Source organism: Bubalus bubalis, chromosome 19 (assembly GCF_019923935.1).
Source record: "Bubalus bubalis isolate 160015118507 breed Murrah chromosome 19, NDDB_SH_1, whole genome shotgun sequence".
NCBI classification, from domain to species: Eukaryota; Metazoa; Chordata; class Mammalia; order Artiodactyla; family Bovidae; genus Bubalus; species Bubalus bubalis.
The window spans coordinates 12,281,967-12,296,288 of record NC_059175.1 but is presented as its reverse complement, the minus strand read 5'-3'; the positions used below and the strand labels follow the sequence as shown (position 1 = coordinate 12,296,288).

The 14,322-nt window shown below is 39.4% G+C and overlaps 1 protein-coding gene across 23 annotated transcripts in view; it reads left to right on the top strand.

Annotated features, from left to right (window-relative positions):
• The window catches only part of MAST4 (microtubule associated serine/threonine kinase family member 4), a 614,032-nt gene that overhangs the window by 529,208 nt on the left and 70,502 nt on the right, over nucleotides 1-14,322 (top strand). For all 23 annotated transcript variants that reach the window (XM_044932666.2, XM_044932672.2, XM_044932663.2 and 20 more), the window contains 2 exons: nucleotides 4,464-4,533; nucleotides 9,771-9,849. In XM_044932666.2, coding sequence (XP_044788601.1) covers nucleotides 4,464-4,533; nucleotides 9,771-9,849 — 149 coding nt within the window. The remainder of the gene's footprint in view (nucleotides 1-4,463; nucleotides 4,534-9,770; nucleotides 9,850-14,322) is intronic.

Genomic DNA, 14,322 nt, shown 5'->3' with positions numbered 1-14,322 from the left:
GCCCTAAGAGAGTGCTACTGAAGGCCAATCAAGGTTTTTCTCTGTCCACTTAGAGTCTAAACAGCTGCCCAGGTTTAATTAATATCCCACAATTATATCTGGAGAGTAGCCAGTTTCTGAAATGGCTAAGTGAGAGGAGGATTTTTAACTCTCCTATTGCATCAGCTGGATCTGATAGCATAGACGTCAGCTTCTCAGGTGGATTTGAACTGTTATTTTTCAAAGTCTGCTCAGCCTGCGGTCCCTGCATAACTGTTCAATTGTCCCTTCATCTGCTGCCATTACATTTTGCAAGGGAGTCCTCGGTTTGGTCCTGTGAAGTTTGGACTTCAGGGTTCTCTGCCCTGTCAGTTTATTGCTGAGAATCTCCTGCAGAGCGATGAGGAACACAGTGCTGTTTGTTAGGGTATAGAAAAGTCACAACTCATTTAAGCCGATCATCAAGTAATGACAACAAGGATTAAAGTGGGGGCTTACTCTTTGATCCACCAGGAGTTTCAAATGGCAATTATCATTAATTCTTGGATTCCCTCAGTCCTGATAGAAAATCAAGGCAACCAGAAACTATCATTTTGTAAACAGGCAACTATTAAAAACACATTAATAATCTATAGTGGGTATAGCATATGCCTTTTAAAAAGATTTGCAGCTTGTTTCTCTGTGGTGAAGACGGAGGACTTCTCCAACCTAATTACAAAGCAATCAAACAATTTAATTAATCTGGAAATCACTTTCTTAACAATAACTGCCTCCAAAATGAGGCACCCCGTGTAGCTCCGTTAGGTAAGTACTGTTTTGATGTACTGCCTGTGTGTTCGCCATGCCAGTTTCCCCTGGGAATCACGGAGTTAATTACCTATCCAGCGCCTGCCCACCCACCACTAAGGCTTCCTTTACCAGGTCAGAAGCAGCGGTCTATAAAGTGTCCTGGCACTCAAACATCCAAGAGCCAGCAAATCCCTTTGAACAGCAGGATTTGAGTTATAAGCAAGTGCTGCACATATGGGCAGAGAATTAACTGGCACTGGTTTTCATTTGAGAGTCTCGCAGGTATTGCTTTGCAGATGGGTGGATGAATTCAGAGAGCAGTGCTGTGCATAGTGAAGGTCAAGTATAGGACTCTGGTTGCACTCCATCTTGTTTTCTTGTCCTGGGAAAGTGCTACAAGTGTCCAGAGCAGTCTGGTCCTCATCTCCAAGTGAAGAGTGTATAAAGTGTGCTTTATATTTCAATCTGTTCTACATTAGTGTTGTTGTGTATCACAGAACAGTGTCCCTAGGTCCTCAAACACAACTCACAAATCAATGTTTGTTTCAAAGAAGAACAAAGGCCTCAAAGATTGATGTGTGCCTATCTAGTCTACTCATCTTGTAATTTCTCCCTGAGGAAAATTGAGGAATTTTCTGTAACAAATGACACAAAAAGCTCTAGAATACTCATCTATCCTTTTCCTCTACTAGGACTACTGCCCAGTTCTCTCCAAAAGTCCCTGTTATTGGAGCAGTCATCCTCCCAGTCGGCTAACCTTGGAAGTATCAGTTAGTCTGTAATCTTTTTCATCACTTATTTTTGATCCATCACCAGTTACACTTGGTTTGGTCACCAGAACATGCTTTCTGTTGGCTTTCCACACCCTAATCCAGCTCCTTCTTCTTGGCAACTCCTCTGTCCACTCAACATACTCACACCAGGTTAAAATATCGAGTGCCTCTCTTGCGTTCAGATTTCTCTTAAGCCTTCCACTGCTGCTGCCGCTGCTGCTAAGTCGCTTCAGTCGTGTCTGACTCTGTGCGACCCCGTAGACGGCAGCCCACCAGGCTCCTCCATCCATGGGATTCTCCAGGCAAGAACACTGGCGTGGGTTGCCATTGCCTTCTCCCAGCCTCCCACTAGGTAGTTGCAAAACATGTGGTTCACAACTCATTGACTTGACCAGTCTGAATTCCCTGATAGTAGAGTCTGTCTCTCTACTGCATTGCCTAACTGTGGATTGATTCTGTCCCCTTCCTGAAGTCCTTCCGTTCCTTCTCTTATCCTGAGCTTGCTGAACTGCCCTCAAATTAAGCTGCAGTCTCCTGTCTTTAAGGAATTACCAAGTATTCTAGTTCACACTGCCCTTGTTTTCTCCAGTAGCCCACTGTACGTAAGGGCCTTTGTGATAATGTGGAATGTGTGTATTTCTATCTCAACCAGCTCTTCAGTGTGCCCAGAAACAAGAAGAGAGATCTGTGATTAGTAGGAGAATACAAATGGCTATATAACTTGGAGCTGAGGAATGTTTTCAGTGTGTGGGCCTGGAAAGGCCACGTAGAATGAGAAGGCAAAACCCAGGATAAGAAATGGTTGAGGGTAGCCCTGATTTTTTCTTTTTGTCCTGTTTTTTTCTTTTTGTCCTTTTTTTTTAAAGAGTGGAGTTAAATTAACCTACCTCTCTATCTCTGTCTCTGCCCATTCATCCTCAGTGTGATGGGCCACCATATATTGTAAGAAGTTACATGGTTTCCTGGGGGGCTGCTTGTTAAAATCTCTAAAAGTGAAAAGGTTCTTAAGACAATCCCTGTTTCTGCCTCCTTCAGATTCTTCAAAATATTTAATAAGCTCCCTCTACTTGTTCTGGTTGATCTCATATAAGCTCCAGATATAATGTTCTCTTTACAAAGAACACAGGGCTAAGAATTTGGTGCCAAGTTTTATTGGCCTTATTATTTATTCTCAGGGATTAGAGTAGTAGGGATTGTTCTCAAAATGCCTTGGCTTCAATCAGTTGTTTTGTTTCTCATAATTTACTGATAGTTTGCTCTGTGTGGGGTGTGAGCAAACCAATTTTTTTCCCCCCAAATAAAAACAAAATCAACCCAGAGGTTTCTGGCATTTGATCTGTTTCCCTTTAGAAACAAGATTTCTAGCCATCTTGAAATCAAGACCTTTTAAGGAATATGAAGAGCAATGCGCAAACTAACCAGGGGAGGGGCTGGGGAATGAAGGCTGCTGGGAGAAGTTCAAAGAATTTAATTTAGCTGTGTAGATAAAGGACAGAAAGGGTCCTGGATTACCGGATGGCAAAAGCAGAATCCATTTCTCTAGAGGCCCGAGAAACAACAGATGCAAAGGCATGATAAATTTCATTGCAGCAGGGGGAAAATGCTTCTTGATTCTCTATCCATAAAGAAAGGGGCTTTTCAGCGCTTCCCAGTTAAATGACTTTAATTGTGCTGTCTGTCATAAACTTAATGGCATCTGTTGATGCCATCACTACAAAATCTGCAACTTTAAGTTAACTGAAAAATTTCAGTAGAGGTGCAGTCAGTCCAGAAGTAAAGGTAACACTGAAATTATCCCCTTCGATGTGTTAATCTATTCTTTTTGCACGCGGGTAATAAATTGGTTACTAGGTGCCATTTTATGTTCCTTCCACCTAATTACAAATCATCACTTCCAGTGTGAAATCAGCAATGTGGCACACTGGCTTGCTGTTAAGGATTAAACATGTCTTCTTGATTTATTTTCTGTGTTTCAAGAATATGCAGCATTTGTTTGCAGCCTTTCCTAACCTCCTTGTTTAAACCGGCTACAGTCCCATCCGGTCCTCAGGCCATTCTGCCAGCCTAATTAACCATGCAGAGGGAAGCGGGGTGGTCTGGCCTGCCTTGGGCCTCCCCTCACCCGCTGCCTGTCAAGCTTGCCCAATGATCAGCAACAGGTTGCATGTTCTGATGGAGAAAGTAGCAAGCCTCCAGACGAGCTGTCACCTTACATAAGCATCCATGTTCCATCCACAACGTAAGAACCTGGGGAAGACACCTTCTGCCAGCCTCTGGGTGGCTGTGGCTTTACAAGCAGCCTGGCCAGTCACCCCCTCAGCTGCCTAGGAGCAGAGGGACTATTGAAGAAGATACTTCTGGACCTCTAGGCTGGGTCGTTTGAGGTCTGAACTGCTGGGGTTCTGCCCCAGTATTTATGCCCTGTTCTGACATTTCTGCCTTTAACATGTGTGCTTTGAGGAATGAGGATTTATTGAGAACTCAGACTTTTATTCTGTTTCGGTAAATAAAAATACTGAGGCTGCCTTCCTAAAACGGAAAGCCTCACCCTCCCAGTTGAAGCTTATCTTCTCTATCTATCCTACTGTGGAAATGTTAACATCTGGAAGAGCAGGAACCAAGACATATGTATGTATTCATTATTCTGTGGGACTGAAATACTTACATTATGCAATATATGGACCTCTGCTGGTTGGTGACATGGATTTGTTTATTCATATATTACACCCTTGGAAAGTTGTGCTGGAACTCAAGCCAATCCCTTCCTCTCCTCCAAATAAAACGAAAGAAGTTTTTGAGGAGATGGACATTTTACAAAGGTGTACAGAAGCTTACTGCTAAAGAGAAGAGCGTCCTGGATGTAGCTAATGATACAATAATTAAATCTTCATGTCATTTTTTTTTTCTTCTTTCTCTCTACAGGAAATAGCCCTCAAGATAGCCCAAGAAATTTCTCCCCCAGTGCCTCTGCCCATTTTTCATTTGCACGGAGGTAAGAACTTTTTGTGAGTAAAATGATAAAGCGTTATGTGGAGAAACCCTCCCCCCGGCCCCAGTTCCTCCACTCCCCGTTAGAGTTATGGATGCCTCCCTTGGCCCTTCCCTAGATGGTGGGCTCCCACTAAGGGCAGAAAAAACCATTTTCACCTTTTCTCCCATCCCCAGTGTAGTGTCTCGTACATGCTTTTGATGCTCAGCAGCTTTTTACTGCCTTATCTGAGTTACATTATAAGGACTCGATTCATCCATGTGTCCTGGTGCAGTTATCATTGTTACTGAAACACTCAAAAATAAGTAAAAGTGAAAATGGCCTTACTTGGGATCACAAGGTATAAACTCTTAAGATGCCTCTTTCCCTGAGAGCACTAAGCCAGCAATTTAGTGACTTTAATGAGTGTTTTCTCTTCCTTTCTTAGTTAGAATTGGACTCCAAACTGTTACCAAAGCTTTTATCTTGGGATCGCCTACTGTGATGTCTCCCAGTCAGAGATGTCTGCACAGCCTCCTCTTCTGTGTGTGAAATTAGCGTACTTCCGCTGTCACATTCATAGCTTCACTTTCCTCCATTCCTCTTCCAGCCAGGGAAAACACACAGAAGATAAAATTGCCCCTTTAGCCAGGTTTCTGAATATTCGGAATGAATTGCTTTTATAGTCCGAATGTCCTGCATATTTATTAAATTTGGTTCAGAGAGCTAATCATAGCCTGAAATGAATTAAAGTCACATTTAATCAAGACATACAGGGAGGGTAAAAAAATAGGTTTAACACACTGTGTGCAAACCTGCAGTGTTGTCACTGCCATTTGGCATCACGCAGTGTGTCTTCTGTTACTAGGTCCAGAGGAAAGGATCTGCTTACAGTGTATTCGCAATTCCTGATAATTAAGATGCTCTTGTCTAATCACACATTCCCCACCACATGGTAAATGCCTATGTGTACCAGGCCTTCCCCATAGGGAGGACACGAAGTAATTGAGATGTGATCTCCAAGGAACTTTCTGAGACCCACACCCTGGTTGTCCCCAATTCCAACTTTGATTATTTTAGTCCTCTTACAGCCCGTAAGCACTGTAAAGAACATGTCACAATTAATGGGTTCCACAAAGCCTGTGTTTGTTTGTCCAATGAATATTAATTCACGATGGTGCTACTATTCTAAATGAAAAGGGAAATCCTATAAAAATTGGTTTAAAAAAGAACACAGCATAGTCCTTAAAACACGTTTCTTTGAAAAAGAAAAAAAAAAGTGGGGAGGTGGTGGTGGAATGCGTTTAATTACTTTAAGTAAAAAGAAAATGCACATCTCATAGCGTGTTTTTAGATGTGACCGAAATCAGTCTTTTAATCCTGCCAGATTTATAAAAATGAAGAGAACCTAATAATTGAGTGACCGACTAGAGGACAGATGACTCTGGTTTCTGTGCTATTAAAAAAAAAAAAATACACAAACCCCCAGGCATGTTAATTTTTGACAAATAAGCTGTAAACCGTAACAGAAAATTATCACAAGAGACCTCTGGTTCATTTTGCAGCAATTTCCAGATGGAACTCACTGCACAGTCTTCAAAAAGTATTAATTTAGATTAGGACTTGAGTGATCATCTTTTAAACTTTTATTCAAGTAAACAGAACCTGTGTTTTCTATGAAAACTCAAATTGGCCTGTTTTTAACATCTGGCATCTTTCTCTTCCATTTTAAAGTTGATTTTTCATTCAAGAAACATGGAAATTCAACCCATGGGTCTCCATTCCCTACCATTTGGTATCATTTCTGAGACCTTAGCAAGTAATGCCATTTGGGGAGTCCCACATTTTATTATTTTGTATATTCAGTTCAACAGATGGAAGAGATTGCCCTGTTTTAAAAATTATTCTTGGGTAAAGGGATAAAGGTCGGACTTAGGAATCTTTTCTGACCCTACTTATAACGTGTGAGAATTCCCCTCAGTATTCATGTCCTGGTAATATACTAGTTGCAGTTAAGACTGGAAAATAAGACAACACACACTTGCTTTCCATACTGTCTAATATGTGTCTGAGAGTGAAATTATCAAGTTAATTTTTTTAGAATTGGATTAAAATACTAGGATGAAAATGCATGTCATAGTGTAGTGGGTTTTGTCTGGAACAAGGAAACATATTTGTATTTTGCTAGTAGCTGTGATTGTTGTTATTCAATTGCTGAGTCGTGTCAGACTCTTTGCCACCCCGTTGACTGCAGCACACCAAACCAGTAACTGGGATACTGATTTACAATCCACCTGCTTGTGGAGTTACTTAATGTTGTCTTCCTTGGTGGTAAAATGGAGGTGATGACATTGGTCTGCCTTCCCTAGAAGTTGTGTAGAGGTTTACATATCATACATTGCTTTCACTTTCTTAGAAATATTAAGAGAGCCCTGAATAAATGGGGGTGTCTCCTGGCTGCCTAGTTGTTATTTATCAGGTGAAATATCAGAATGTATCTCCATAGACAAATTACTGGAACAGATTTGCCCGCTGAGGTCAGGTCATGAGACGCTCATTGAGCACAGGTGGGCTGAAGTTACTCTGGTTACATTATTTTGGCACAGTTCATCTTGTTCTGGTATCAACTAGACCATAAAATGTATCATGCCAGATGACTACAACAAACAGATAATGAAATCTGCTTCCTCTTTATACAGTTGTAATAGCCAGGTTGATACTGGAACTTTTCCTTCTTCCTTTGTTGTACACCACATTAATCTAACTTTTTGTGGTTAGTATTGAAATGATGGAGGCTTGGGGGGAGGGGTGGATTTTAAGCTGGTTGTTTTTGTTTGTTTGCTTTATTGTTGTTGATTTTGCTAGTTGCTTTGTAGCCTGTGTTCCCATCAGATGTTTTTCTCATGTTACTTTTTCATTTAGTTTAACATTGAAATTTCCACCCACAAAGGAAACACACTTTTCAAAAAAAAAGCCTTGTGGCTTTGGCAAGAATGTAGTTTTGTTTTCAGGTAACATTTTACTGGTAGCTGCTACAAAGAAAAGAAAACATTATTAGTAGCATCCAAATTGTACTTCTGTGGATAGCTTTCTTCAAAAAGGGCATGCTACCTCTTAGAGCACGTATATAGCGTATATAGGAAGTTCTCATGTGCAGCTGTCATGGTAATGAAAATGCAGTGGTCCTTTGTGTTCCATTTGAATAAATAGACACAGACAACTCAGGGAACTTTATGAGACACAAATTATTTCTGGTCCATGGCTGTACAGAGTACTGAGCGCATTCTTGTTTAAACATCTTTCTAGTCATGTGTTTTCCAGAGTAAGCAAATGTAATTTATGCTTCAGAACTAATAAGAACATGTCTCCTCTTGGAGTTGTTCATTCATCTGAAATATGTTCATTGATACCTGAGGGAAAGGAGAGTTAATGAATCACAAAGCAGAATCATGGTGGGGGAAATTGTGTCCCTCACTCTTTCCAAAGACTAGTTTCTGATAATTGCTATTAAATGGACTGAATAATTCGTTGAAAGCCATATTCTTTTAAAAATTGGAAGTGTTTAAAATAGAGTCCAGGCATAGGTTCTTAGGTCTGTAATAATTAGCCAAATAAGCCAGGACCAACCTGTGTCCATTTAATTGATGGTCAGTTGTTTTTGGAAACATGTTATTAGAATTAGTTTCTTCTTAAATCTTTTAACATTTTAAATTGTATAAAATTATTTCTAGAGAACTTGTGGCATTTATTTTCATTCCTTTTATCTGATACATTTACAAACATCTTAATTTGCTTCTTTAAAAACAAAAAATACTTGATTCGATTGTACTCCAATCATGGTCACAGAATTAACAGGTAAATTTTACTAAAATCTTAACATTGTACTACTTCTGTGATTTATCCACTTGAATTTCTCATTTTGTCTTTGAGGACTATTTGCATTTATTGGAGGTAAAAATAACATCCATTGTGGCCTATGATTATATTCTCCCTTGATTATAGTTTAGGCTAAGATGTCAGTTTTCTACATAAACATGTGATTGAGACATTTCTCAAATTCAAGTCAAATTCTGAAGAATTCCCTGATGTCCCCTTATAGTGAATGTGTCTGTGGTCAATTTGGTCTACTCTTATCTCTCACTTGGTAAATTAATATAAATCATGAGTTACAAAAAGGCTACATATGGTCAAAGAATGCAGTATAGCTCTTTAGAAAAGTGTGTTTTTCCTTTTCTCCCCATGGCAAATGTGTGTATATTTGTCTTCACCGTGTTATGTGATTTTGAAGGCATAGTCCTATTCAAAATTGCTAATAAAATAGTCATTTTATTATTTCTAATAAAATAATCCTACTTTAGCAACAGGATTGTCTTCACTGCTTTGACAACTCATCTGAGACCTTTGTAATGATCCCAATTAATAACTATAGAGTTCAACCCAGAAGCTATCCATCCTGTTGCCATTTGGAGATAAAAACCATATTCTATTAAGACTCCTGACAGCTTCACCTCTGTGACTAGCGCAGGTCACTCTACTCTGCATTAGCATCTACCACGAGTGGAGAATTTTCTTTCTTCGCTCCCTGTCACTGGCCAGAGCTGGGCCGCACACTCATAAACTCAAAAAGGCATTTACTGGAACACTTTATAAAGCCAGGTCATGTCAGAAGGTAATAACTCTTAAGAGATTGTGAACACAAGGTCAGTCACTTTCTTAGAGCTAAAGTTATTTGCCACTTAAGGCTTGAGCCGGCCACAAGCCCCCTGATCCTCCCTTCCTTTGGTGTGATGAGTAGGATTGTTCTCTTGAAAGTAATAAGCTGGAAGTCTTTAAGATGCGGTGGAAGTCCCCAGAGGCTGTTATACCATGCTGGAATCCAGGCCCTTCCAAAGATCATGGCCCCAGTTATCAGTTTGCACATAGGAGTGTTTTCCTCCTGCCTTTCTATTTTTATTCATCTGAATCTGCTGAGTCCGACCAATGTAATTATCCCTGGTATTCATTTTGTCAAAGTGTATTAGTGAGAGATCAATAATATGGATCAACCCATTCACTTTCTACTTGTTTGGGTGTATTGATTCAGTTTAAATAAAAGTCAACCTGCTGTATAATGTTTGTTTACTCTGGCCCTTGCTGAACATTTCCACATCCTCATTGACTGCGTTTGTGTCATTTGTTCGACTAAGAATCCTCGGTTTCCCTGGGGTTCCCGTGTAACCCTACTCCAGTGTTGGCCTAAGCTAATCGCACTTTCTCCCCAGGACTGATGGACGCCGCTGGTCCTTGGCTTCTCTCCCCTCCTCTGGCTATGGGACAAACACTCCCAGCTCTACGGTCTCTGTAAGTGCCCAGTTTTTCTCTTGTATACCCCAGAGCTCTTGCATGGGCAGCACTTTCTCTGGGTGTTCCATGATGGGGAGGAGAGGATAAATTCTGCATGTCTGCCCCTCCGAGTAGGCTTCACATCAAATGATGAGCTGACAAACACAAAAAGGACATACTCTTTGCTGCAAGCTTTTAAATTATGGTGCACAAATTGAGCGAGTCCCCAGATCACAAGTTGGGAGGAGACTGGGAGCTTTTGTTTTAATACCATTTGGTGTTTGGGGCTAGGGGAGGGAACACAATCTGGTTTTATTGCTTTGGTTCCATGCCAGTGATATTAGTACTGAAAATGCCATTAAACCTTGATGGCCTGGGTCATTTTTTTCTTGTATGGCTTAGATGTAGAGTTCTGTTTTGTTTTGTTTTTTAGTTTTTCTCTTTCAAAGAAAAGAAATGGCAAGCCTTAAATTTTTACCTTCTGGATAAAAACTTTCTTTTAAGGAGAGATTAAAAGAACTTAGCAGTAGGTTGAGATCAATACAGAGACAAGATGAAGCCATGGAAATAGGATAGAGGAAGAAGGATACTGTTGCTGCAAACTACAACATTTCAACAAGAGCCCTAGCAATTACTGAAAGTGATTCAGTGGCTTAGATACATGCCTTCTCCATTTAAATTAGTGATACTGTGGGATATTTGTCTCTACAGAGCTTTATTTTTTTACTTTACTTTTTTATTGAAGTATAGTTGATTTACAATATTGTGTTAATTTCTGCTGTACAGCAAAGTGATTCAGTTATACACATAAACATATATACATTCTTTTTTATATTCTTTTCCATTATGATTTATTCCAGAATACTGAATATAGTTCCCTGTGCTATACTGTAGGACCTTGCTGTTTATCCATTCTTTATATAATAGTTTGCATCTGCTAAACCCCTGACTCCCTATCCATCCCTCCCCTCCCTGCCTCCCCTTCTACAGAGCTTTAGATTTAGAAGCTGGTGGTCATTTAGAAGGACCTAGGATATGGTGTCCCATGGATGGAGGAGCCTAGTAGGCTGCAGTCCATGGGGTCGCTAAGAGTCGGACACGATTGAGTGACTTCACTTTCACTTTTCACTTTCATGCATTGGAGAAGGAAATGGCAACCCATTCCAGTGTTCTTGCCTGGAGAATCCCAGGGACGGGGGAGCCTGGTGGGCTGCCGTCTATGGGGTCGACATGACTGAAGTGACTTAGCAGCTTAGCAGCAGGATATGGTGTAGGTCAATCAATAAGTACCTAATGGAGCAGTCTGAAAGCTCTTGTACCAGCCAGGAACGTGGACCTGATGGTTTTAGAGCCACTTCTGAGTCATTCTCATCTTCATTTTGTCAAAATCTTTGGTTTATCGCAAAGGGGTATCTATGTTTCCCCTCCCCCATAAACCCCAGGACTGTGCTAAGCATATAGGTTCACACTTAATATCGGTGAATTGAAAAGAAGCTGTGATTAAATGTATACACTTTAATTGATATCACCAGCGCCTTATATTTTATGTTTCCAGAGTTCCAGATGCAATGTGACATGGGTTTTCTAGAGCAAAACACTGGCCTGTTAAAATCTGTTGGATTACTTTTACCATCTTCTTATAATATTTTATTGAGGAGCAATAATTTATTTTCCTATCCATTATTCCATTGTGTTGTGGTATGTGAGTTAATTGCCCATTTAGATCGTTTTTGTGACACATCCTGACAACCTTGAATAGTTTCAGTGGCACTTTAGCCTCACATCCAGGAAAGGATATTCACAACTCTTGAGTGGCTTCAGTGGATAGAACTGTCAATAAATAACGGTAAACAAAGTCAGCCTTGTTTTTTGTGTGTGTGTCAGTAAGCAGCATTGTTTATCATTAGCCCATATTTTAGATCTTGAAAGCATTAGCTACCACAGTGTGAAAATGATTGCTGAAACTGACTGACCAGAAAGCAAAAAAGAATAAGAATTTTAAGTGGTATTCTTCCCTAGACTTGTGAGCATCTCCAGTTAAAAGCCAACCACCAGTAAGCAGAGTATTTCTCCCGTTTTCCTACATTCTCTCATTGAATCATCCCCATGCCCCAGATTTGTATCTTCTTTCTTGACTTCATATCCTTTTTATTTTAACTATATCACCTTGCTTTGCCTTGCCGTCAAGTCTTATTATAGTTTGGATATATAAGTTTCTCTTTTGCAAGAAAAACAGGGGAGCATGCAGGATCTTCCTTCTTTCTGTCTCTAGATATTAAATCATATGTCATTTTTAAAAGTGAATCTAAAAAGCGAGGGTGAGCTACATAGACGTGGACCCCATTTGGTACAAACTTTAGAATATTTTTATAAACACTTATTATGTGCTAGATCCTAGTCTCACTATTTACAGTGCATTGGCTCATTTAATTGTAAATGAAAAATTTGAAAAAAAAAGAAAAAATATAAATTGTAAAATTTAATTGACTTGTTTAATTGTCTCATTTATTTGTAAAAACATACTTTGTAAAGTAGTTGCCATTGTTTTCATCATTTTATGGCTCAAAGCTCTGAGGCACAGAGAATGAATTGAGGGGCTGTTTACTAACCCCTGTATTGTAGCAATAAGAATACAGTAAGCTTCTCAACCCTGGGCACCTGACTTTTTAAAAAAGGAATTCACAAGGTATTGCTTAAACCAAACTTGATAATTAATAAATCTGACCTGACCATCTGTCATGATGTCATTGCTGTCCCTGACTTACATATATGCCTGAAGAAGCAGCTTTCTGAGGCTGTTTTTAGTCACACACATGTATTGTGTTTCTAACAGCTTCTACCCAGAGGTAAGGCAGCTTTTCTCTTAGGTGTTTATTTTATTGGAAAAGGTGGTATCATATAATTGTGGATCTCGTATTCCTCTTTTCCCCTTCAAATTGTAACTTTCAAAATGACAGTCATTTTTGAAATGTATTTTTGAAAATACATTTGAAATAGATTTTTGAAATGTAGGTGCTCTAACAAGTTGTTATTTTTTTTCTCCTTATTGGCTGTTGATAAAAACGATAATTTAAAATTTGAAATGCTGCTTCTCATTTTCTTCAGTTTCTTTATGTTCTTGCCCTTTAAATGTTAGGACAGAAAATTGTGCAAAGCTGCTCAGAAGTTGCATTTTTTTCTTTTCTAAGTCTAAGCTGAATCACTTTTAGAATCTCATTTTCTGGGTTAACTGGTTGTGATTAATTAGAAATGATTTTGGGTAGTTTTTTGAATAAAAACACAGAATATATATGGATAAAATCACAAACACTTTGAAAATACAGCTTAAGTTTTACAGATATTTGTTGTTAGCTGAGTTCCAAAGTTGCTAATGCTGAAATGTAAATACCATGTCCTTTGGGTATTATAGAAACCGCAAAATTCCCAAATGTTAAAATGCTTCATTCTAAAATTGAAAAGATTTGGTCATATGAAGTTAATCAGTCCTTCCTCAGGATATTTAATATTGCTGCTTCTCTTAATTTCAAGTTTTGTAGTTAAAATTAATTTGAGAAACTTTTCCAAAGTAATATTCAGATTATAATTTTTAATTTTAAAATAAGTAATATGGAATTATAGCAGTCAGAAGACATCTCCCATATTTTTCTCACAGATAAATTATTTTATGCTGGGGGAAAGAATAAAAATAAGAGTATAAATACTTATAAATATGAGGTCTGACTATAAAATAATATTACTTTAAGTGGAAAACTACACATACATACGAATACTGTCCTTTGCAAAATGCTTATCTTGGGAAATTAGTTTATTTGAATGATATCATTACTCACAACATTTTGGGGAAACTCTTCTAATTGCCTTGAGAACTAGAAGCACAGTTCTTTTTGTAAATCTTCACTCTTTGAAAGTGGATTTGATTTATGATGTAGTCAGAAGTTATATATGCCAACTAGTTGGGTGATGAGACTTACTGGCACCACATTTAGGGAGCATGCTAGAAATATAAAGTCATGGGACTTAATATATTGAGGAATTCCAAACTAATTCTTGAATCTCTAGTAAAAGTGCTGTTCCAAGGATGTATTGACCAGCAGAGGTATCTTTTCAGTAAGCTTGTGAGGTCCTGGGGACAGCGCCTGCAGCCTCCGTCACAAGTTCTCCTCTGAGTCCCCGATCTTTGCTGGAACTGACTCCTGGACTGACCCTCTGTTGTCCATTAGTGACTCGCTCAGGGGGCCCTGTTTGATACCTTTTGAATTCCCCAGCCGTTTGGAGAGCCGCCAGTTGTTCCCTGTTCCATAAACTCATCCGGTGTCACTCGGATAGTGTCGCCCTTTTCCCATTCACACCTCGTTTGTCCCAGCTGAGAGGAGGGACGCTGTCTCCCCAGAGAGGCCCTTTGCCTCTCACTTCTCTAATACTTTTCCCACCTCATCATTCATTCTAACATATCCCCATCAGTAAGCCCTGGACACATTGCTGTGGAGTTCA